The sequence below is a fragment of the Manis javanica genome, chromosome 11 (genome assembly GCF_040802235.1).
Source record: "Manis javanica isolate MJ-LG chromosome 11, MJ_LKY, whole genome shotgun sequence".
NCBI classification, from domain to species: domain Eukaryota; kingdom Metazoa; phylum Chordata; class Mammalia; order Pholidota; family Manidae; genus Manis; species Manis javanica.
In genome coordinates, this window is record NC_133166.1 from 20,735,532 (window position 1) to 20,760,858 (window position 25,327).

At 43.9% G+C, this 25,327-nt stretch overlaps 1 protein-coding gene across 3 annotated transcripts in view; it reads left to right on the plus strand.

Annotated features, from left to right (window-relative positions):
• The window catches only part of P4HA3 (prolyl 4-hydroxylase subunit alpha 3), a 35,799-nt gene extending 14,956 nt beyond the window's left edge, over positions 1 to 20,843 (plus strand). Inside the window, exons 5-14 of one of the 3 annotated variants that reach the window (XR_012122576.1) lie at positions 4,134 to 4,185; positions 6,111 to 6,274; positions 6,510 to 6,686; positions 10,170 to 10,234; positions 12,558 to 12,717; positions 15,157 to 15,219; positions 18,290 to 18,358; positions 18,550 to 18,594; positions 19,662 to 19,822; positions 20,596 to 20,843. Coding sequence is in view for 2 of the 3 variants with exons in the window: in XM_037026301.2 (XP_036882196.2) it covers positions 4,134 to 4,185; positions 6,111 to 6,274; positions 6,510 to 6,686; positions 10,170 to 10,234; positions 12,558 to 12,717; positions 15,157 to 15,219; positions 18,290 to 18,358; positions 18,550 to 18,594; positions 19,726 to 19,822; positions 20,596 to 20,666 (963 nt within the window). In the remaining variant the exon portion in view is untranslated. The remainder of the gene's footprint in view (positions 1 to 4,133; positions 4,186 to 6,110; positions 6,275 to 6,509; positions 6,687 to 10,169; positions 10,235 to 12,557; positions 12,718 to 15,156; positions 15,220 to 18,289; positions 18,359 to 18,549; positions 18,595 to 19,661; positions 19,823 to 20,595) is intronic. The other 2 variants (XM_037026301.2, XM_017672534.3) reach the window with 2 other exon arrangements.
• Positions 20,844 to 25,327: the final 4,484 nt, after the last annotated feature.

Consider the following 25,327-nt stretch of genomic DNA (forward strand, 5'->3'; position numbering starts at 1 on the left):
GCACAGTTTTTAATGCCACAGTAACAGAACACATAAGGCATTGTGTCATAGATGATTTATGGTCCCCTTTTGAACCCCTAGTAAATTAGGGATAAGTGTCTCTCCATTCATTATCATATAAAACTATATATGGTAAAACTCTTAGAAGAAAACATAGGCAAAAATCTCTTGAATATAAACATGAGCAACTTTTTCCTGAACGCATCTCCTTGGGCAAAGGAAACAAAATAAAAAATTAACAAGTGGGACTACATCATGCTAAAGAGCTTCTGTACAGCAAAGGGCACCATCAGCAGAACAAAAAGGCATCCTATAGTATGGGAGAATATATTTGTAAATGACATATCCAACAAGGGGTTAACATAAAAAATATATAAAGAACTCACACACCTCAACACCTAAAAAGAAAATAACCCTATTAAAAAATGGGTGGAAGATATGAATAGACACTTCTCCAAAGAAGAAATTCACATGGCCAACAGGCACATGAAAAGATGCTCCACATTGCTAATTATCAGGGAAATGCAAATTAAAACCACAATGAGATATCACCTCACACCAGTTAGGATGGCCAACATAGAAAAGACTAGAAACAACAAATGTTGGCAAGGATGCGGAGAAAGGGGAACCCTCCTACACTGCTGGTGGGAGTGTAAAATAGTCCAACCATTGTGGAAAGCCTTATGGAGTTTCCTCAAAAAACTCAAAATAGAAATACCATTTGACACAGGAGTTCCACTCCTAGGAATTTACCCTAAGAATGCAGGATCCCAGTTTCAAAAAGACATATGCAACCCTATGTTTATCGCAGCACTATTTACAATAGCCAAGAAATGGAAGCAACCTAAGGGCCCTTCAGTAAATGAATGGATAAAGAAGATGTATATATACACAATGCAATATTATTCAACCATAAGAAGAAAACAAATCCTACCATTTGCAACAACATGGATGGAGCTAGAGGGTATTCTGCTCAGTGAAATAAGCCAGGCAGAGAAAGACAAGTACCAAATGATTTCACTCATCTGTAGAGTATAAGAACAAAGCAAAAACTAAAAGAACAAAACAGCAGCAGACTCACAGAACCCAAGAATGGGCTAACAGTTGCCAAAGGGAAAGGGACTGGGGAAGATGGGTGGGAAGGGAGGTATAAGGGGAATAAGGGGCATTATGATTAGCACACATAATATAGCAGGGAGGGGACAGGGAAGGCAGTATAGCACAGAGAGGACAAGTAGTGACTCTATAGCATCTTACTATGCTGATGGACAGTGACTGTAATGGGGTATGTGGTGGGGACTTGATAATGGGGGGAATCTAGTAACCACAATGTTACTCATGTGATTGTATATTAATGATACCAAAATAAAAAAACATATAAAAAACATAAAAAAGAAACAAAAACAACTATATATCGTATCTTGCTATATATATATATATATATATATATATATATATGAAGATATACCATGAAAAATATAATAGATAATATCATATTATAATACTATATGTTATACAATCTTTCATGATATATTTTAGCAAAAAATTATTACAGTAACTGCTAATGTGAGACAGCGGAGTGTGATAATTAAACTGTAGGCTCCAAAGTCAGACAGACATGGGTTCCAATTCCATGAAAACTTGGGCAATTTACTTAACCTCAATTTTCTTATCTTAAAAAGGGAAATAATAATGGTGCTCAGTGGAGAGGGAGTAATTTTCCCTCTAACCTTTTGAGTTCTTGGCTGAGAACTCTCTGTAATAAAAGACAGATGAACAAGAGGAAAAACAGAGTTTATTAACATGTATGCCTCATGTATACATGGCAGTACCAGGGAATGAGTAACACTCTGAGGTGACCTAAGCCACCAACTTAAATACCATCTTCAGCTAAAGACAAAAAAGAAAGAGAGATGGGGGCGGGGGCAGGGGGAGAGCCTAGTTAGGGGAGGTCACTAGGCAAAGCAAACAGGGTAAGATTGTTATGCAGATTTAAGTGGGTTCCTTCTCTATCCATAAGATTCTCTTCTGATTAGAGTCAGCCTTCTCTTTCAAGTACACAGAGGGAGACACCCTTACAAATGGAGATTTCCTTTTTACATGTAAATTTTGCTTAAAAAAGGGTAACTTCTACCCTACTTTCCAGAACTCCTGTGTTTGTTGTTTCTCAGAATGATTATCTCAAAATAATCCTTAGGCCAAAGGGACATATTCTACCCTTCAATGCTCACCTCAAAGTATTGTGAGAATTAAATGAGCTAATACATGTAAAATCTTTAACATAATTCAGAACATATATGCACTCAATAAATGTAAGCTATTACTATACACTACAGTGTTATGTTCCCCTTTTTCACTTAACATTATTTAGTGTACACATTTCCAAAGAAATTTTAACTGAGATCTCAAAAGTAACTCTTTGTTCTTGATAAAATATAATTTTATCTCATGATTAAGTCCTTGAGTTTTAAACAATATGTAAAATTGTATTTTAGTTCTCTTCATTCCAAAGTTTGAAAAACTACAACGCTGAGTTAACATCTGATACTGTATCAATAAATTACTTAATTATCCCTCTGTTAAGTATAGAACAGAATATTTCATGATATTAAGTAATGAGAAACTATATATCCAAAAATCGTGGAATGCTTAGGTCGTCTGTGTTACAGCTTCTAGATGGAATGCAGCCATTAAAAACGCTATCTCTCTTACACATCCACATTCATAGCACAATTCACAATAACCAAGAGGTAGAAGCAACCCGTGTCTATCAACAGAAGAATGGGTAAACAAAAGTGGTATATACATACAATGGGATAGTATTCAGCCTCAAAAAAGAAGGAAATTCTGACACATGACAACATATATAATCTTGAGAACACTATGCTGAATGGAATAAGCCAGTCACAAAAAGACAAATACTGCAGGATTCCACTTATATCTAGAGTAGTGAAATTCATAAAGACAAAGTAGAATGACAGTTACCAGGGACTGAAGGGAGGAGGAAATTGGGAGTTGTTTAAAGGATACAGAGTTTCTGTATTGCAAGATGAAAAAATACAGAGATTGGTTGTACAACAATGTGAATATATTTAATGTTACTGAACTGTACACTTAAAAATGGTTATGATGGTAAATTTATATTTTGTATTTTTTACCACAATTAAAATTAATAATTAAAAATACCATCTCTGAAGACTATGCAATGATATTAAAAGTACTCCTGATAACAATGTAGAGGGAAATAGGATATAAAAATGTATACAATATATACATTATAACTGTGTAAACAGTGCATATTAGCCAAAGCACTTGAGTACCTGGGTTTCAGTGGAGCATGATTTTTCCTATTTCTCATATGTTTTATAGTGTGCTTATTATTGTTTTTTATCATTAAAAATGAAGTTTTTAACATGCAAAAACCAAACAATCAGAAGGAAATACAGTTGTATCAGTTCATCGTTGTTCCATGGTACCCAGAGCGGGAGCGAAGCCCACCTGCCCTGGCTCCTGTCCCCCAGGTTAGTCCACAAAGCCCCTTTACTTTTGACCGTGTGTAGCCTGAGGTTGAATGTCTGCAGGGAGAGCTCACTACTCGGCAGGGCAAGTGTTCCAGGGTTGGCACTCCCCTCGCCCCTCCCATTAACTTTGTAGACTCTAGGAAGTACTGAGCCTGGAGAACAAATTACATTCTTTCTAGGGTTTTTATAGTTCAATATATAAAATATTTATTAATATTTTAAGCTGAATAACAAATGCATTATTAAGTTTAATATTAAAATATACCAAAACAACAGCACAGTGCAGTTACACGGTTTTGCATGCTTTAAAATTTGAGGGCACTTTAAGAAAGTTTATTTTCATTTATTTTTCTACCTTCCCTGGTAAGGGTGGTAATAAATCATTTGTAAATTAGGAATCTCAGGAGACCTAATTTGCATTAGGGCTGCAAATCCTGAATTAGGACAGAGAACCTCTTCACTTCTAGTTCATTGCTCGTGTCAATGACTCATTATCTGCTTGCGGTAAGGGTATTTTATAGTTCTATAAAAAATTCATTTGATAATTTGGTTAGAGGAGATATCTTCACTGCAGTTAACTCTTTTCCCTTCCTCTCTTTTTATTTTTTGTAGGCGGGAAATGTTTCGTGTGCTCTCAGCCTCTCCCGAGAGTTTCTTCTCTACAGTACGTAACAATAAAAGATAAACCAGAGCTCTGATTTCCTGGGAAGTCCCTTCTGCTCCTGGCCTTTAATTCCCGCAAGTGAAATACAGCTATCTATTTTTATTTTTCTAATTTTTATAATCCAAGGCCTATTTCTAATTTTGGATGGAATCTTACTTATATACTGGTCAATGTGTCAGGGGTAAATTTTTCAGTTCATTGGAAAATGCTGAAAAAGCAGGTATCAGCCTGTGCCTTTCCTCCTCCACCCCCAACCAGTCACATAGTAGTGTTGCTTTAGTGGGGAACAAGTCCAGGATTAGGAGCCAGTTTCTTTGGAAACATTTAAAACCCCAGGTTTTTAGAGCAGACTTGGGGATGAATAAAATCAATGAGAGCTGTGTATGAAGAAGGTGAGGGACTGAGCAGGATTATTCAGTGTGGCTGCTCACAAAGAGATATCAGTTCTTCCCTTTCAACAGAGCTCACTTTGCTATGAAGCGTCCTGCCCAGTTAGCAGGGAATTCAGCTCTGACCCTCCCCAGAGTTGCACAGGAGGGAGACTTCCCAGCTTAGTTCTCTGCTTGTGTACTTTTGCTTAAAATGTTGATGGTTGATGGCTTCCCGGTTTTCCTTAAATAAGATATTTAGATACTAAAGTAAAAAAATCATTCTTATGTTTTAACATTTTCAGTATTTCATGTAGGACTTAATAATTGTAAGTATCTATCACATTTTAATGAATCCATTTAGTAATGTTTATTCCATTGAGATAATCTGGTAAACAGTTGAATAAGGAAGTAGCTATATGGTCTGGTAAAGTAGGCAATATAGTACAGGTAAAACAAAACCTCAACCCCCCATTATTTCTTTATGTTTGATCTGTTAAAATCTCTGCCTCTCCCAGAGAACCCAATTCGTGTACTCTTACAGCTGGTGGACTAGTAGGACACAGCAAATGGAGACTCCTGGCTCTGTTTCTGGCTTTGCAGTATTTTCCTTGGCATTTTGGGCTCATCACATTCATTCTCTCATCCTTTATTTCTCCTCTTGTTGAAAAGCGATGATAATTTCTGTGGTGGTGTTGGTTAGAAGCACACTGAGCTCCTCAGAGAAAGATGCTTTCGGAGCATTAGAATAATTCAGCAACCCCTTCTGAGAGGCACTAAAAATCATGTGCAAAGGCTGGCTGGGAATGGGTAGCTGCCAATCCACAGAATATCTTGCAGCCAAAATGGACACAAGCAGGTGGGCACAAACAAGATAAGAGACCCCTATGGGAAACCAGAATAGAACCACAGCCTAGAACCCTTTTGTTCTACACTGCACTGCTCAGTGTCTAAGCCAGTTAGGAATTTTAAAGGATCCAGTGGAGTTGGGAATGAAGTAGCTACCAGCTCTCCAGGCTGGGTCTGTTTGCTATAGGCTTTGGCTCTCTGGACTTTTCTTTCATAGTACTTACTTGTGTTTCATTGTAAGTAGTTATTTAATTTGACTTTTTCCAGTTACATGCTAAATTCTGGGAGGTTAGCCTCTAGCACAGTATCTGGTACGTCAGATGCTACTAAAGATTTATTGAATGGATGGATGGGTAAATGGGTGAATAAATGAGTGAAAGAATGAAGCTTCTTCCCTCTTCATGAAACTTAACCATCACACTATCCTAGAGCCATCATCCTCATGATCCTTTGGTCTAAGAGTGTTACGTGCCATTTTCCTTCCCCAAGTCCTTTGTACCTTCAGATCTACCAGCCCAACTCCGTCTTTTTAAATATCAGATACTCTTCTGGGACTGAGGGCCTTATGTCTTCCTGTACATGGACACAAGGAGTTACTCAGGGTGTCCAGTTGCCAGTGTGGGTGACAGTGAAGGTGCAGGAAGCTTTGGCAGTACTCCCTGGACCAGAGTTGTTAATCTGTACTATCTGCGCTCTGATTCCTCCCAGGCCCAGATAATAAGAGGATGGCCAGGAATGTCTTGAAGTATGAAAAGCTCTTGGCAGAGCACGCCAATCAGGCAGTAGCTGAGACTGTCATCCAGAGGCCCAATGTACCCCACCTGCAGACCAGAGACACCTACGAGGGGTTATGCCAGACCCTGGGTTCCCAGGTAGGATTCCTTGGGAAGAGAAAGGGCAGACAGGCTTGGCTAGAGAGAGAGAAGATAGAATTTGGACAATTTAAGGGGGAAAGGCCGATACATTAAAAAAATAAAGCTCACTTGGGGATCAGAGTGGCCACATTCTGAATCTCCTGCATTCCAGGTTTAAGGCCCTAATTCCCCTAAATTACCTTCCAGTCCTACCCACTTCTTCTCTTATGCTGATTTCAGGCTTTCCTTCCAGCCCACTCTCTACCAGATTCCTAGCCTCTACTGCTCCTATGAGACCAATTCCAGCCCCTACCTGCTGCTTCAGCCTGTCCGGAAGGAAGTCATTCACCTGGAGCCCTATGTTGTTCTCTACCATGACTTTGTCAGTGACTTGGAGGCTCAGAAAATTAGAGGACTTGCAGAACCGTGGGTGAGTGCCTCCAAAGCCTGCCAAGAACTTCCCTTTGTGTCTCACATGCCTGGAGTTGAGGAATGTGAGACCAGGCAGCCTGAAGAACTAGACACCTCGTCAGCCCAGGAGCTCAGAATGCCAAACTAATCAATCACAACAGTGGTTGCTTCTGGAAGGAGGGGTTTGGTTGGGAAAGGGTGCAGAGGATTTCTTGAGTGTTGAAAATGTCCTCCCAGTGTCGGTAGGGATGCAGAGTACATGGCTCTATGCATTTGTTATAACTCAGCAACTACTATACTTGAGATCTGTGCATATCACTGTATGTACACTTAACTTAGAAAATGGAAAGGAACCCCCCTAAAATGTCAGTCATTCCATATGATAGGTGGATGAGGGGGAAATGATAGGGGCAAGGAGTGAGAGCATTGTATTCATTTACAGAACTACAGAGTAGAAAGATTATCTAGTTAACTTCCATTATTTTGTTAGAGGAAACTGAGGCCCAGACAGGGGGAGGGCCTTAGGTCACACTAGAGCCGGCACTGGAATTTAGGGGTACATTGATTGCTGCTATTAGTGTACCTTCTCATATCAGTGAACTTAGGCTGTTAGGTTCAGTAATAAGCAGACCCCAAATCACAGGGATGACGACAGTAAAGGTTTCTTGCTCACTTTCCCTGTCTGTCTCAGGCTGGCTACAGCTCTGCCCCACACTGTTTTCACTGTGGGACCCAGCCTGACAGAGCAGAGTGTGGGTCCCATGGGAGAGGAAGTAGACAAAGAGGGCAAACTAGTCTTAAAGCGCCCGCTAGGAAAGGCCAGACATTACTTCTGTCCGCATTCCATTGATTAAGGCGAGGTGTGCAGGCACCGTTGTCAACAGGGATAGTATGTCAGATTCTCCCACAGGGGAGGCACTGCGAGTTGTGGTGCCAAGCTTGATGTCGATGGGGAGGGGACGTTGAATCCATCCCCAGGAAGTACAGCTAATATTTAGAAAAATAGCACAGTCAACCTCATCACTAGAAGCATATTGCCCCTTTACAAATGGCACATTAAGACTTCATGTGTGCAGAATTACAGAATTACATATGTCATCGTGCCCTTACTGGTGCGCTGTTTGTCTGGGCAGCCATTTGGTCCTTCATCACCAGAGCTGAGCCTGCGGTATGCCAGACACTGTACTGGGCACTGGGCTTTCACAAAGAGATGAAGTACTGCCCTTTCCCACTGGGAGCCTACTGCTGACGGGAAGGGCAGATACTTGCAATGCACTGGGATAGGTGCTGCAGTAGGGCGCCCCACGCTGGCAGCATAAACAAGCGAACCTTCCCCTGAGGGAAAGGCAGCGGGTAAAGAGCAGATGGGAGGAGAGGAAGAAACAGCTTCCCTGTGGATGTTTAATTTGTCGGAGCAGTGAGGTGGCAGAGGGCATTTCAGGAAGACGGGGCGATATGAGCAAGGACCTGGTGTGCACTGTACTCAGAGAACAGGGTGAGGAGAAGCTCAGTAGCTGAAGTGTGCCAGGGATGGGTGGGAGGTGGGAGGGGGTGGGGCTACTTGGTGAGACACCACCGCGAAGGGCTATAAATACCAAACTGGGAGTTTAGATGTTGTCCCGCAGGCAGGGGAGAGCTGTTTGGTGGTTTTAAACAGGAGATTGGTTTGATCAGATCTTCAGATTTTAAGGGAGACCCTGACAGCAGACCTAGATTGGAGGGAGAAGAGTAGCAATAATCATTTCATCCAAAAAGTCCCTTCAGTGAAGTCTAGCATCTTTGTACAGAAAATTTTTGAGAAAATTAAGCTGCACTGGTGAATTGGAATGATTGTAACAAGTCAGGAGCTTCTGTTACCATGGTAGCAGGACAGACAGCCCACCCAGAGATGTTCGCTTAATCCTTCATGACCACGTCATCCATCCGGTATGCACAGACCTCTCTGCACTCCCTTCTCCCAGAAGCATCCCATGGAGGACGCTGGTTCTGCCTGGTCTTTGGCTTGGCCAGGAATCAGCCCGGCTCATGCGGTGGTGCCTGCCCCCTGGAAACAGAGCACGATGCCTCCGTGGCTTGTGTCCAGTTTATCTGCTGCCTGCGGATGGTCCCTGTTGCAATTGCTCTCTTTGTCTCTTCTCCCTCTATCCACATCCTACTCATCTTTGAAGACAGTGGGATCTACACACCTCCCTTGGCCCCCCACCTCATTTTCATTGGTTCGTTCAGTAGGAATATTTTTCTCAGAGCACTTTTGGGGGCCACATACAGTAACTTCTCCCGTCTCTGAACTCAAATCAAAGCCTTTGTCACCAGTTGTTTGGTACTTAGTTTTTTCATTTATTCTGCCATTCACATGTTGTTTGGTGTGAAGAACAGCTTCATGGGTTAGCATCCTGTCTCCCCAACTGGGCTGAGAGTAACTGCCAAGATGTGTTGCTCATATGCCACATTTTACAGCTGGGAAATGGGTCCAAGGAAGGGAAGAGGTTTTTCCAAGGTTGTCTACCTGGTTTAGCAGCAGGAGCAATATTAGAAAAGCCTCCAGGAAGTAAAAGGGTGTCTGTCTTGTGCAGTTCATCGCCCTGTCCTCTGCTTTGACTGCATGTGAAGAGCCAGAGCTGGGTCTTTAAGCCCAGATCTCTAGTTCATTCATTCACTTGTTCATTTCACCAATATTGAGCACCTGCACCCTGCCAGGCCTTCTGTGGACCCTGGGGATACAGCAGTGACAGAAGACCCAGTCCTTGCCCTCATGGGGCTGACATTCTGATGATAGGTGCAGAAGTAGACACATCCTTATGTAAATAAACAATATTTCTCTTTCTGTCCCTGATCCAGTGCAATTGAACCACTTCTTTTTTAATTTTTGCAATTAGAAGCCACTCCATTTAAAAGTAATTTAAAATTTATATCCAGACATTCAGAACAAAAATATAGATACTCAGTTAAATTAATGAGTTCAAACCTGTTGGGTGGTTTCTTCCCCCCACAATCAATGCAGTTGCAGCAAAACAGATTTTTATTCTCTGTAAGGAAGGGCTTTTGTCAGAATTCATCAGAGGAGTGGACTGCCTCCGAGGATGGAGTTTCCTGTCACTGGAGGTGTTTGTTTAATTGACAAACAGTAAGTGCTTACCATAGGCCAGGCCCTGTGCCACTGGGCTACAAAGATGAATGAGAAATAGCTCATGCTCTTACAGAACCCGCCGTCTTGCAGGGGTTCAAATATCACTTTACTTCCATTCAACAAGAGTTTATTTAGTGCTGTCTACCAGAAATGATGCTAACAGTTATTTTCAACCCGGAGATTTTTTGGGTCAGTTATTATTTTTATTTTTAAGATGGACCGCAATCACTAAATTAGTAGCATGTGCACAATCTCTAGGGAGGAAATGGCGGTTGTTAGGTTTGTGTATAAGAGAGGGGCGAGTCTATGGGAATGACAGAGCCCTGCCCTTCACATTGTAACCACGTGGATTTTTTCTTATATCCTTCGTGTCAGCTTCAGAGATCCGTGGTGGCATCAGGTGAAAAGCAGTTGCCAGTGGAGTACCGCATCAGCAAAAGGTAAGAGGGGTCCTTGTCCTTCCTTGGAAGGGACTCCAGTCATACCTGCTGGCCACCCTCAGGCCCACGGCACAGCTGACTGAAGATGCCATCAGAGATGCCACTGGGGAACCCATGGTTCACATTTTTATCTGCACATTCTTGTTGAGAGGCAGAAATTTCCACTCCCCTCACCCAAGGGCCTTTCCCAGGTTGTGATACAGTCTGAGGACTTAGCTGAGGCCATTAGGGAAAGGCTTGGTGAAGCTCTTGTGCCCTAAACCGTAAGTGTGTGGTTGTGCTTTTTCAGAACTGCTTATCCAGAGAATATGGTCCCATCCCCACTTGGAATTTGACTTTGTAAGATTCCATTCCCACCTCCTGAGTCATATTCAAAGCATGACTTGCCAACATTTAGGCGAGAAAGATGACCAGAATCTCTGAACCTGATGGCTTCTCCAGAGGGACACATTTGGCTGTGAGAGCCCAGCTTTGTCCTCTCCCCTCGAGCCAGGCCATCCCACTGCAGCCCTTGATTTGTGCTGTAAGGACAGGACTGATGACACAGCAAAAGAACGCGTCTCCACCGGGCAGGGCCGTGGGAGACAGTGACGCAGGCAGCCTTGGGGAGAGGCCAGACCTCCAGATGGGTGGATGGTTTTTGTTGTCTGGGATATGAGGTGAGTAATGAAAGCTTTGAGTCAGAATCTTTCGGCTTAGCTTACTGGGCTGGTACATTTAGGGACCTTTCACATTAGAAATTGCTCTCTAATCCCTGGAAGGTCCATATGACCTCAGCTTCATTGCTTTTCTATCTTTCTGACATTGTAGTGTCAAAGAAAAAATCCAACCTTCTGTTTAGATTTATTGTTTTTAGGAGGGTAGGTGGTACTCTCTTTACTTTTCAGGTAAAGAAACTAAGATCTCATTACCTCCTCTTTCTTCCTTCTCATCACTCCACACCCTTTGAATTTTGGTTCTGTCCTCACAGCTTCACTGGAAGTGGTCACTTGAAGGTCACCTGTGAGCTCCTAATCACCAAATCATTTTCCTGCCCATGGATGCACACAGACCAGCTTTCCCACGGTGGTGTCCTCCGCTTTCTGCAACATATCCTGAAGCTACTTTCTAGGCTCATCTCCTATTACCTCCTTCCTAGACCAAATGCTTTCACATTTGTACATACATTGTATTGTCACACTCCATGTCTGTACTTATGCTGGAACCCCCTATGTCTTCTCTATTGAAATTTTATGCACCCTTCAAAATTTGACCTCCTGCTCCCCAGCACTTTACCTGAAAAGGTTTTTCTTATTTTTTATTCTACCTTGGTTTGTACTCAAGTTATATTCCTGTGTCTTCTCTCTTGAGCTCTTTGAACGCAGAACCTTGTCCTGGGTATCTCTGTAAACCTGAGAGCACGTAGCATAGCACTTTGCATGCATGCTTTTCATGAGTGTGAACAAATGAATCCATCATTTAAAAAGCCAGGAAATGATCCTCCCCTAGCCTGCTGAGGCTCTTCCCTTCTGAGCCCTCATGGCTTCCCGAGGAGGCTCATATTTTTGCTTGAGAAACGCATCCTCACCTCCCAGGGACCTGCATTCTGATTCTAAATCCTCTAGAACCTCAATAAGGCATTCAGGAAAAGGGGCTGGACTTTGCTTTTTGGCCTTTGACCTATTCCAGTTTGTCTTGGAATACCATGGAAGAACAGAGGTTTTTCTGTGTTTTACAGCAATCAGGAGTACATAGGTTACAAAGCATCTTCATAAGCATCATCTCCTGCAGTCTTCACAAGTCTGAAGTAGATGGCCATTTTATAGATGAACACACTGAATCTTAGAGAGGTTAAAGGCTAAGTGCCTGATGTTGGGTCACGCAGAGAATCAGGGACTGGTTTTACTTGTCTGAATCCAAAGCTTTTTCCATTGCACCCAGCTCCCTCTGTTGAGATGTCTATAAAACACAGTGGTTTTAAAGGTAGGCTTTTTGTCATTCCTCTTTCTATCCCAGTGCCTGGTGCTGTACACCTTCACCCTGTAGCCTCAGCACCTAACACAGGGCCTGGCATACAGTAGGCTTCAAAGACTGTTGAGTGAATGAATATGTGGATGTTGAGACAGAGGACAAAACAGACTGGGTGGACTTACCATGAGTGAGGAGGTAATAGGCATTCGTGTTTATCTCTCTGTCCTCCTTCCTTTCTCCCTCCTTCTTTCCCCCCTTCCTCACTTCCCTCCTTCCTTCCTTCCTTCTGGCAGTTGACATAATTCATTCATTCACAGATATTTAATCATTTCTGGCATTCAAATCACTGATGCTCCAATCTGTGGTGTTTTAGTGCCTGGCTGAAGGACACCGTTGACCCAATGCTGGTGACCCTTGACCATCGCATTGCTGCCCTCACAGGCCTTGATGTCCAACCTCCCTATGCAGAGTATCTCCAGGTGGTGAACTATGGAATCGGTGGGCACTATGAGCCTCACTTTGACCACGCTACGGTAACTATCAGGTCAACGACCAATCTCCTGGGGCAGGAAACCAGGTTATTATTTATTTCTCCAAGGCAGAATTCTTATAGGACTCTCAGGGATGAATGCCAAGTAAAATCTTAGAACAAAAGTTATTGTTCCAGGAAAATCTGAAAGTCTTGGCTTTAAGCTGATTGCGGCTGACTTTTTCTTTTGTGCCACCATCTTTCTCTCCAGACTTTGCTGGTGAAGAGAAGAATGTAGCCTCTTGGGAGTCTTCTGTCCTGCTTCACTCAGGGACTTCCCAGTGAAAATTTTCCTTCTTCCAGTCACTGTCCTTTCTTCATGATCTCAGCTGCCCATCTTTGCTGATCAGGCACTCAGCAAATAATTTTTGAAGATTAAAAGATGTGCCCCAAATTGGTCTATAGATTCAACCCAATCTTTATCAAAGTTACGGGAGACTTATTTATAGAAATTAATAAGCTGATACTAAAATGGAAATAGAAATGCAAAGGACCTAGGACAGCCAAAACAATTTTGAAAAAAGAACAAAGTTAGAGGACATACACTGCCTGATTTCAAAATGTAATTTAGAGTTACAGTAATCAAGGTTGTGTGGTACTGGTGTAAGGATAGATAAATAGGTCAATAGAATGGAACAAAAAGTCTAGAAATAAAACCACACATTTATGGTCAGTTGTTTTTTGACCAAGATGCCAAAGAAAGTCACTGTGGAAAAGACAGTCTTTTCAGCAAATGCTGCTGGAACAATTGGATATATATCTGCAAAATAATAATAATAATAATAATAGAAACTTTAGATCCTTACCTCATACTATATACAGAATTAAGTCTAAATGGATCACAAACCTCAATGTGAAAATATGCAGAACTATCAAACTTCTAGAAGAAAACAGAGAGGAAATCTTTGTGACCACAGGTTAGGCAAAGGTATCTTAGAAAGGATACCAAAACATGATCCATAAAAGAAAATAAAAGTGATAAATTGGACCTCACCAAAATTAAAATAATTTGCTTTTCAAAAACACAATTAGAAAATGAAGACAAGCCACCAACTAGGAGAAAAAATTTGTAAATCATGTATCTGATAAAGGACTTATATCCAAAATATACAAAGAACTCATAACTCCATATTATAAGACAAACAAAATAATTTCTTTTAAGATAATTTTTAATGGTCATTTGAATTAATCTTGATTGGTTAATAATAAAATAGATTATTTGATTTGGCACTTTGCCAAAGAAGGTAAATGAATAACTAATAAGCATATAAAAAGATCCTCAATATCATGAGGGAAATGAAAATTAAAACTTAAAATGAGATAGCACTGCACTTCCATTAGAATGGCTAAAATAAAAAAGATCATATCTGGTGTCGAGGAGGATATGGAGGGACTGGAACTTTCATACACTGCTGATGGGAATGCAGAATGGTACAGACACATTGAAAAATAGCTTAGCAGTTTCTAAAAAGTTAAATATACACCTACATATGATCCAGCCATTTAATTCCTAGATATTTTACCCAAAAGAAAAGGAAATATATGTCCATACAAAGATTAGTACAAGAATGTTTATAGCAGATTTATTGGTAGTATCCAAGAAAGAGAAACAACTCAAATGCTCACCAACAGGTAAATGGATAAGCAAATTTTTCTTTATTCATACAATGGACTAGTACTTGATAGTAAAAAGGAATGAACTACTGATACATCCAACAACACAGATGAACTTTAAAAACACTATGCTAAGCGAAAGAGGCCAGTCACACAAGACTACATGTTTTATGGTTCTATTTGCAGGACATTTCTAGAAAAGGCAAAACTAGAGAGCCAGAAAGCACATCAGTGGTTGCCTGGGGCAGGGGGTGGGACAGGGCTTGACTGCAAATGGACATGAGGGAACTTTCTCAGTGGATGCAAGCATTCTAAAATTGGATGGTGGGAATGGTTACACAATTGTTAAAATTTACTAAATCTCATTGAAAAATACTCTCATAGTGAGGGAATTTTATGGTATATAAATTGTATCTCAATTACACTGTTCTAACCTAATCTAACCAAAGAGTGTGTGTCTTCAGAAAACAACTGGGAACTCCAGTCATATGACTTGGTGTTCTTACAGAAACATCTGTAATAGTTTATATGTTAGTTTCTTTATTTCACCAAGAACCTGAAGGTACAATCAACTACTCATAGAGTACTTTCACTACTGATAAGCAATTCTGTTTGATTAGTATACAGTTCACTCATATGAGCAGCTAATAAATTGGTAAAAGAGCAAAAAGTATACTGAGTACCTGCCAGCACAGATGGGCACATACTCAACTAGGTGTAGCTCAAGGCTAGACCCCATCTGTAACACCATTTTTCTCCTTCCTGTGTTATGATGGCTGCTACTCTGGTATCATCTGTATAAAATAACAACATTCTATGTTTGTTTCAGTCTCCAACCAGCCCACTGTACAGAATGAAGTCTGGGAACCGAGTTGCAACATTTATGATCTACGTGAGTCTTGCTTTGGAGGGACCAAGGCTGCTTAATTAATGCCCACTTATATTGCTTTTATTTTATGGTTTAAAAAGCAATGTTAGATATTGATTTCATCTGATACAGCACAAAAATCTCCAGGACTTCTGTGAATTTCAGACAGCATTTTTGTTAGCACTATAGGAAATATAAAGAAATACAAGTCAGAGTTCCTGCCTGCAAAGAGTTTACAGTGTGTGGATGGAAATATGGCCTTGTCGTGGGCAGAGATCAGGATGGGAAGTGGGGTTACATTGAAGGCCAAGAGATCCTGGGACCTGATCAACACAGAACGAGGATGTAGAGCCCCCGAGTTCTCATAGACTGCATCATCTGAAAAGACAGGACCTATAGAGGAGCTTGTGGAGCTGTGGTGGGAAAAAGGGAAGAGAAACGAGGCAGCTACAATTACAAGAGGGAAAAGCAGAGATGCCTACAGAGGAAACCAGAGTTCCATGTGCGCTCTCTTGTGCTGTGAACATTCTCTTCCTTATCTCCCCATAAAATCTTCAGTACAATCTACATCACACCCCCATAACAAATAAATCAGCCTCTCCTTATATCTGAACTGATCCTACAGGACTCAGTCTTTATGATCTCACCTGTTCCCCTCCCTTCAGATCGTGTGGGTTTACCTCCCTCTCCATGGGTAAGTCATGATTTCAGTCATCTGCCACTTAAATTCTAAGAGGTGTGTCACTGTAAGTGAAGAGATAAACATGCTCTGTAAGGGCTGTGCGTAACACCTGAAGATGAAGTCCTGGTTTCAGGCTTATTAGAGTAGCAGACACCCCACGCTGGCATCCCCTCTTCTTAGTGCTGTATCTGATCTCCATGGTGCAGCCAAGAAAGGAGAGAGACTGGCATGCTATAGTCTGTAAGATGGGCAATTTCCAATGTGTTTCTTCATGTGGCTCAGTTTTATACTTGCTGCAGAACCGAAAGACTGCCACTTCCAATGGTGTCTGGCCTCTTGTGGTCATTCTTAATGTTCTGCTAAGGCACCGAGAGATAGCTGACGTCAGAGTCTCCAGGCAGGAGGCATGTCTTGGATCTGCAGCTGGTTGCATCTCTGGTTGATGACTCAGCCTGGGGGAGGTCACAGGCAGTGAAAGATATTGATATCAACCAAAGAATAGGACATTTAAGGGCCAGTATTTCTCTGTTCACTTGCCTAATTATCTCTGACATCTGGTTCCCTGGTAATGGAGGCCCAGTTACTATGGTAAGTGTAGCATGGATGCAAGAGCCCAGCAGTTCTAAATGGCAAATGCAAGTATGTGTGTGTGTGTGTGTATGTGCATGTGTACCACACATATGTGGGTGTGCATGCGTGAATGTGCATCTGGGTTCTAAGCATTTAAGACAGTGGAATGGGATGTGCTTTGGGTTTGCAGTTACTTGGCCTAATTCTGGTGCTGCCACTTAATATGTGGCCTCAGCACAAATCACATCAATTCTTTGAGCTTGTTTTCCTGTCCTGTACCTCCTTACAGGGTTGTCCTGAGGATCTGATGAGATACTGTAAAGGGATATCACTCTGTAAAGTTTCATGCAGTATGTTTCTATTGTATCCCACAAACCAAATATAGGACCCACAAAGGGGCATCGGCTTCGTGGGACCTAGGGAGCATTAGGTTACACCCAGTTCTTCCATCTTCAGGTTGGGATAAAAACCAGCATACACATTTCTAAAGACAAGCTTTCAGGTTTGTGGAGGACATACAAGTAATCTTATGGGGAGGAAATAATCTTTGAGATGTACAAACTGTTGACTGGAAATCAAGTCAGTGATTTTCTACTCAATCTGGACATAAAATCAGTCCCAGTACAAAACAGTGGAAGGTTTGCAGAAGGAAGATTTCCTCCCCACCACTCCCACCCCACTTATCTCAGTCTGGCTCACGAGCTTCATAGCATACAGATCAGATTCTCTTTTAAATTTATTGGATGAGCCATTCCTTCCCACTGTACTGTGAAACCGCAGGAAAAGGAGTGCAGGAAAGTCCAGGTTCTCCGTTGTATCTTGTTTACAACCACCGTGACGTGATTGACAACAGGGGTTAGAACAGAATCATCCAGTTTGTTTGTTACTTCAATACAGAGGAGCAAATTATTGCTTTCAGTGCCCTTCCCAAATATCTCCTGGGAGAGCCACGAAATGCTTAAAATCACCCCTGCCATTTCCAGGTTCTGAATCACCACTAAGTAGAATGCCTCGCTTATAATGACAGTGCTCAATAAATGTCAACTATTAATACGTAAATTACAACAGTGCTTTTTTCTCTGGATGGCAAGATGATGAATAGTATTATTTTTAAGTATTTTCCTGTATTTTAAAAAAATGTTAATGTATTTCTTTGACAACCAGAAAAAAGTCTTTATACTGAGAGAATGCATCCATTATTCTCCAATGTACCAGTGGTGAAACTCCTTAGCTGAGGGTGCTGGAGAGGGACGGAGTGATCTGGGAAGCACACCAAAGATGCAGTCACTAGTTCATATGATGCCCAACTCTCAAAACTAATCTTTGTGGTATAAACAGTGCTCTGCAAGCCACAGGTCATGATCCATTAGTGGGATGTGAAAGAAATTTAGTGGATTTAGTTAGCATTTAAGAAACCTGAGTTGGAATAGAATAAAGTAAAATGGAAAATAATAAAGAGTATCTCATGTAATAAGAATATATATATATATATCTTATGAAATTTTATTTCAGGGATATGTATGTCTTGGGTTGTGATATATAAACTGTACCTCTTCCTGAAGGTCTCAGAGTTTGAATCTATTGTAGCCCTCAATAAAGGATGTTAGCTAGAAGGACAAAGAAAGGGGGAATTTCTGAATGTTGTCCTCCCGTGGCCCTGCAGGCACACACCGCTGCCATTGAGCAGGCCCCCTTAATTAACTGGGTGATTGTCTTTCAATAAGTATTTCTTCCAGAATTGAAATAGGGAACCGCAGAGAGAATGTATGCAAAAATGACACTAGATGTCAAGTAGGGCAGTCAGAGGCTATTTCAACTCTGGCTCTTCCTCCGGCCTTGCAGCTGAGCTCCGTAGAAGCTGGAGGAGCCACAGCCTTCATCTATGCCAACTTCAGCATGCCTGTGGTCAAGGTGAGTGGCGGTCTGTTCCCAACAGATGGTGGTCAGAAGAGTGCGGAACAAGCACCCTGAGTCCATGTTGTCTGTGCTTGCAAGCTTATTCCTGGGGGAAGCGTAAAAAGAGCTCTTTCCCTGATTCCCAGAATTGATGATCACATGCTACCTGTGCCTCTGTTTTTTATTTACCCTTAATTTGCAAGCAGATGATTACATGTCTGCCTTCCCTACTGCAGCAGAGCTCCTCAAAGGTAAGAACTCTGTGTTAGTGACCTTAGGCTCCCCTAGAGCAACCGGTCCCCTCAGTCATCCGCTCAGTAGACACAGAGGGCTGGAAGCACTGAGGGTGCAGAGGAAAGCGCAGGGCTCATCCTCCAGGGGCTGACAGAGAAGTTAACAGGCAGGAACACGGATTGCAGGAAGAGCTGTGAAGTAAGGGCCAGGTGATGAGAGACTTCGTTTCCCCCAAATTTCAGCTCAGTTAGAATCTCAGTTAGATTCCAAATTTCAGCCAGGGAGTACCTAGCTGAGGAATGAATGAAAGCAAGTGAGTCCATGCCCATAAGGCAGGCAGCACTGTGCTGGGCCCAGCCTGAGTGATCAATCCATAAATGCAGGATATACCTGCAAGCACTCAGGGTGGGGCCCTTCTAGGCGCGGGGATACAGAGGCTGTCAGTACAGCTCGAAAAGCTCTCCTTTCCCTTGGGCTTCATCTGCTTCTGATGGCCGGCGTCAAACCAAGTCTATACCATTGTACTGGGGGTAAAAGCTGTAAAGGGGGGAAAAGAACATTTAGGATTTGGAGTCAGAACACCTGGGTTTGCGTCCTGAGTTTGTTCCTTCTTAGTTGCACTTTTAAAGACCCTCAGCCTCAACTCTCTTGTGGGCAACGTGGGGAGTCTATTAATGCCTGCTTCCTGGGGGTCCCTCTAGTAAGTGCCTAAGGAAGGGCAAGTGTTGGAATAAATTAAGTTCTTAGTTGTATAGAAGTATTTGTCCATCTTGTGGTTTTTCTTGGGGGATTCTCTTCAGGGACCCAATGACACTCCGGGGTCACCTTTGTCCTAGCACTTGCCACACGGTCTTGTCTGGGTCTGTTTTTCTGTCTGTCTCTCCCACAAGACCGTGAGTTCCTGAGAGCAGAATTGGACATGATTTGTCTCTGCCTCCTCGGGGCCTGGAGCAGAGCAGGTCCTCAATAACTGGCATATGCCTGAAGGAATGAGTGAATGGCAACTTCGCCATTTTATGCATGCCCTGCCCCCAGTCTGCACGCACGTTTTCCTGTTTAATGACATGCTTGCATTTGTCCTTAGTCCTATGCTTCCAACAGACTGAATTCTGGGCTGGCCCTCCCTGGGGTGGGCCTCTCGTTTCCAGAACGCAGCTCTGTTTTGGTGGAACCTGCACAGAAGTGGTGAAGGCGATGGTGACACGCTTCACGCTGGCTGTCCTGTCCTGGTCGGAGATAAGTGGGGTAAGGCCTGCCTTTCAGGGTATCAGAATGGGGTGAGTGGTTTAGAGTGGAGTAAAATAGGGGGTGGTTGGAAAATAGCATAGCTCTTACATTCCAAAGCTTCATTACAGTGCCACATCGCCATCAGATACTGGGTTAGTTACCCCAGCAGACTGGGAATCCATGAAGGGCAGCAGATACACAGAAAAGTCCACTGGCCTGGCTAGACCAGCTTTGATTCCTGAGCACAGCTGAGGAGGAAAGTGGTGCTATAACCCAGCCCTCTTCCCATGAGAGAACCATCAGACCGTCCCTTCTACCATTTAGTGCCTCCCTGTGAGGAGATGGTTAAACCCTGAAGAGATAGACAGTGGGCATGTTGTCATATATGTGTCCATGAGTACTTAGTTCTAAAGAAGCAGAAGAGGGACTCTCATGCTGAGATGGACCTTGCCAGGGGAAGCCACCCCTTTTCCTCCTCACTCCAGAGTGGCACCATGGGGAAGGTGGGCTTTTAGGAGCCACAGGAATGAAGGGTGAGTGACCTTAGTACCCACAGGACTGAAAATCTGTCTGTAGTAGACAGGACCTCTCAGGGACTTTTTCCAGAGGACTGTCCTCTTGGCTAATTATCTGGGCTGGGAGCACCACCTTGTAGTCCAGGGCAGGGGGCCAGGCACGGCGAGGGAGTCGCCTGGGGCGCAGAATTACGGAGGCCCTCACCCCGCCCCTGAGCGAGCCCTGCTGCTGCCCGCGCGGCTGAGCCTGCTCTTCTTCCTCCTCGTCCTCCCCAGTGGCCAACAAATGGATACACGAGTATGGGCAAGAATTCCGCAGACCCTGCAGCCCAAGCCCCGAGGACTAAAATGTTGGCAGAGGGGAGCCCGTGGAGTCCAGAGAAGCCAGAAGCCAAAAGCCAGAGTAGGAGAGGAGAGAGGAGAGCACCCTGCTGGAGGACGGCCTCCTCAGCATTGCCTGTTCCTTACAAATAGGAGACAGGAAGTGGGCTTTACCAGGGAACACCTGAGAATTTACATTATTTCTCCTCAAGCTGTGAGTCAGAGTGGAATGCACCCACCTCACAAGAGGAGGGGTGGGAAGTTTTCAAGAGAGAGAAGTATCTGGGCTCAGACACTCTGTTGGGAACTGGACATAACAGTCTCCGGGGTTTGCTCGGTGTGGCTGTTGTCACTTTGAGCCTTGTGCAGAAGTGGCAATGACACCTGCAGGAGGGGGCCGCCCAGCTCCCATGGCTCTTTGCCCTTCTCCCCACCGACTTCTGCTCAAGACTGAGCAGAGCGCATCTCCGTAACGGGAGGGGACCTCAGATGATGTTGTTTTTTAGCAGAAGGTAACTTTCTTTTTTGTTTTTTGATGTAATGATTTTTTAATACAGTCATTAAAAATGTTTACAAATAGTTTTGCACAACTGAGAATATTCTTACCTTATAACATTGAGTGAAAAATATAGAGTATAACATTTTATTTATGCTTTAATCACAGTTTGGCTCACCTCCCACCACTCTCCTCTCACTACATTCCAGACCCATGACATTCTTTCTATTCCTCAGACACATGGATTCTGTTCCACAAAAGCACCCTGCTCACCACCGTCACCACTGTTCCCACTTTCCTGGCCTCTGCCCTCTCTGCTCCATCAAACCCTCCCCATTCTGAGCTCTTCGCGTTGTCCCGATCTCGGCTCAGTGTCACTTCAGAGAGGCCTTCCTTGACCACCGGAACTTCCAGCCATTTTCTTGCACATTAACCGACTTTATTTTCTTCACAACACGATTCTCAAATTGAAATGACTTTATTCATTTGCTTAATCGTGGTCAGTTGACTTCCCTGCGGGTGGGCGCTTGAAGACCCCACTGTACTTTGTAAATGCCTCTATTCTTGCCCCCACCCCCACTGAATTTCAATATGTTTATTTGCCTGGTTGCCCACACTAGACTCTGCACTCCTTCCTCTTGGTGGAAGAGGTCTGATTTGAATAAGTAGGGATTCAGCAAATATTTTTGGATAAGTGATTAGAAGGCATCCTTTGAGTTGTGCTTTGGAGGACAGATAGAATTTTTATAGGCAGTCCAATGAGCATTTCCCAGCAGAAGGACTAGCATGAGCTAAGGCTGTGTTAATGAGTGGCTGTAATATTTGAGCACTTGTGTAGAGAGAACATTTCAGGCATCTTGGCCCACGTCCCTCAACAAGGGCATGTGTCTTGCTCACAAAGAAGCCACACAACTAGTTAAAGGACCTGGTGGTGAGATGCTATGCTGCCTCCACCCCCTTCCTGCACCACGCACTTCAGGACTTCTGCTTCCCAGAGATCTGCGGCCCCCAGGGAAAGGGTTCTGATGTGCTGATCCCAGCTTCTTCTAGAGACTCCGTGAGCACCGAGTCACATTCCCTGTATTTCTACTGAGTGTGGCAGGATTCTGGAAATCCTCTTACTAAAGTACTGTCATGGGGGATGGGGGTGGGGAAATTCCCTCTACCCTTCTGTGTTGTTAGCTGAGACCTCTGTAATAAAAGACAGATTAACAAGAGAAAAACAGTCTCTTAACATGCATACCTCGTGTACATGGTACACAGGGAAAAATTTGTGACAACCCGGGGTGGCTTAGAGTTCAGAATTAAATGCTACTGTAAATAGGGAATGGGGAGGGGGAGGTAGGCCTGTGAGCAGAGACTTTTAGGAAAGATGGACGGACCCTGAAAAGAATAGATAGGAGGTGTGTTTGTTTGTCAAAGTCTGTCTGGGTGTGGTGTGTATTTCTAGTCTCCTCTCCTGTAACAAGAGTCAATCTTTCCTGGTTGGTGAAACTCCCAGGGAGGGGGTTTATGACAACTGAGTTCCTTTTGGACAATCTGTGTTTAGGCAGATAAGGGGAGTTCAGAGAAAGCCTCTCCCTGCATTTGCTTTTTTCCAAGGGCCTACAATTCAAAGTAATCAATATGCCAGAGCAGTCTATTTGGGAGTGGCATGCTCTGCTACACTTCTGTCACATTTGACCTTCCTCCTTCAGCTCCAGAGCCACGGGCCTGAGACAGAAAGCTGCTGTCTGTGGGTGGCACTGTTCCCCTTCTTCATGGAGCCCAGCCTTCTTGGAAGTACAGGGTCAGTCTCAGCTAATAACAGCAACAGTGACCTCGGTCAGTTTACCGTGTGATGGGCACTGTTCTAAGGGCTCACAGGTATCAGGGATTTACGCTCATCCCAATCCCAGTCCTTTGATGTCCAGACAGTATCATGCTCCTTGTACAGATACGGAGGCAGAGGGAGCGAGTCAGGTAATCTGCCAGGCTGGCTCCAAACCTTCCACTCTGAACGCCTGCTTCCCAGTGTCTGACATGTGCAGTTATCAAACATCTTGACCAGGCAGCTGAGACCCAAGAACTGTCTGGCTGCAAATGCTTACTGAGTGTTCCCCAGGGGCAGGTGCTGTGGGGGTGCTGAGATGCAGCCCTGGGAGCTGATGAGACCAGTCCGCCAAGTTAAATGTTAGCTAAGCACAATATGAACATGTTGCATGAAATAAGAAATGAAATAGTGCACGCTGCAGTCAGGAGCTGGAGGGGTTATTACATCCTGAGGCAGTTGGGAGAGCCTGTTTGTTTATTCAAACTGCCAAGGTGTTGACTCAGGGCCAGGCCCTGGGCTCCAGGAACGGAGAGGAGAATTAGATGCTGAACCTGCCCAGATCATCAAATCATCACCACAGTGTGGCCATGGGTGGAAACACAGCTCTGGGTGGCCCCTCAGAGGCTCATGGGAAGGAGAGACTGACCAAGTCTTGAAGATGGTGAGCGTGTAGAGGGGCTTGGTAGCGAGGGGCAGGGCTGGGCAAATGGAGAGTGCCTGTCCCAAGAGCTAGGAATAGTGCCACTTCACATTTGGCCAGTATGTTAGTTTTCAGAACACCTCAGCTATCCTTCCTCCAAACCTCCCCTGTGGTGGAGCATTAGGGGTGGAGGGAAGGAGAGTGGCTTGTGGGGAGACAATCTAGAATGGTTCGGAGCTTGCCTGGGGTTACATAGTAGACGGTGGCCTGAGGCCTAGTCTTCTGTCTCCCTCACCAGTGCCCTTTCTACTCCGTGGTTTCCAAAGCTCTGTCCCTCTGTTGTACCACAACTGGAGAATAGAAAGGCCTTATTCTTTTATATTTGTACCAGCCTCCATGCCCTCATGAATAGTCCTGCTAGAAAGTGATGTGGCTTTGGGGCCCTGATAGTGCTTTGTATGTAGGTAACTAATTCTAAATAGGACTGACTGTGGCTTGGGGCTTCCTCATAAATGCTTCTTTCTTGCCCTGGTCTTCAACATTTTGTGCATAAAGTGAAGGTTCCTGTGGTCAGAATTCTCACCTGGCCTGGGTCGGCTAGCTCACTACACAGGTGTGAGCAATACATTGTTACTGATTCTGTATAAAGAGCTCCACCCAGTGCTCTGGGCGACACAGTGGCTTGGCTGCAGGAGAGCAGAGATGAAACTGGAGTGGTAGCAGCGCAGAGGACAGAGACTGAGACGACTGCAGGGGCAGAGAGGCCCAGAGGCAGAGACCAGCTTGCTGCATGCAGACTCCCTCTGAGTGGATGGGATTCTAGTGATTGACCTGTCACCGTGGGAGTAAAGTTTGGTATAAAGCCTTTCACCCCAAGAACGTTCTGCTGTCGTTCCTCAGGCTCATTGAATCCATGGTGAACTTGTCTGGGGCTGAAGCCCATTGGCAAGACACTTCTTCTAACAGCTCCTGGCACTGCAGAAAATGCCACTTGCCAGCCTCACTCCAGGTTATACTCTTTAAGTTCGTGACTATTATCATTTTCTCCGGTACCCACATACTGACCTTTTACCATGGGCCAGGCGCTGTGCTAGCAGTCAGGCACACTTGTCTCCTCCGGTCCTCACAATGAGATGGGTACTTTTATTCCCATTTTATAGGTGAGGGAAACTGAGGCAGAAAACATGTCATATGCCTGAAGTTATGTAGTTAGAGCCGGGTTTGAATCCAGTTGTCTCCAAAGACCTTTCTTCGCCCCCTGCTGTCTCCATCACGTGTTATTTTGCTGTGGTTGCTTTGCTCCCATTGGCAGTGATACTTGCAGAGCCGACACTGCTTGAGAGGAATCGCCGAGCTTTTCCCAGGTGTTGGAAAGGTCTCTCCTTAGTGCCTCTAATGCCTAATGGCTAAGAGCCCTGTCAGGTGTAGGTGTCTGTTGAATACATGAAAGAATCACCTCAGTTCCACAGATGTACGGTGAACACCATGTGACCAGCCCCATGCCAGGTGTTCCATGAGAATCCAAGAAAATGTGAAGCCCTGCTCCCTGCCCTTACGGCAAAGTCAGCACAAGCAACCTAAGAATAGAGAATTGAGTGCAATCAGATGGAAAGCTGTGTGGTGCTCATGCTAAGGATCCTGGGTGCTGGAGAAGGGGAAAACCGTGTGGCTCGAGTGGGCTGAGAGACTTCCATGTTGGGGTTCCAGAAACAGAATGGAGTGAGAATGTGGCCTGTGG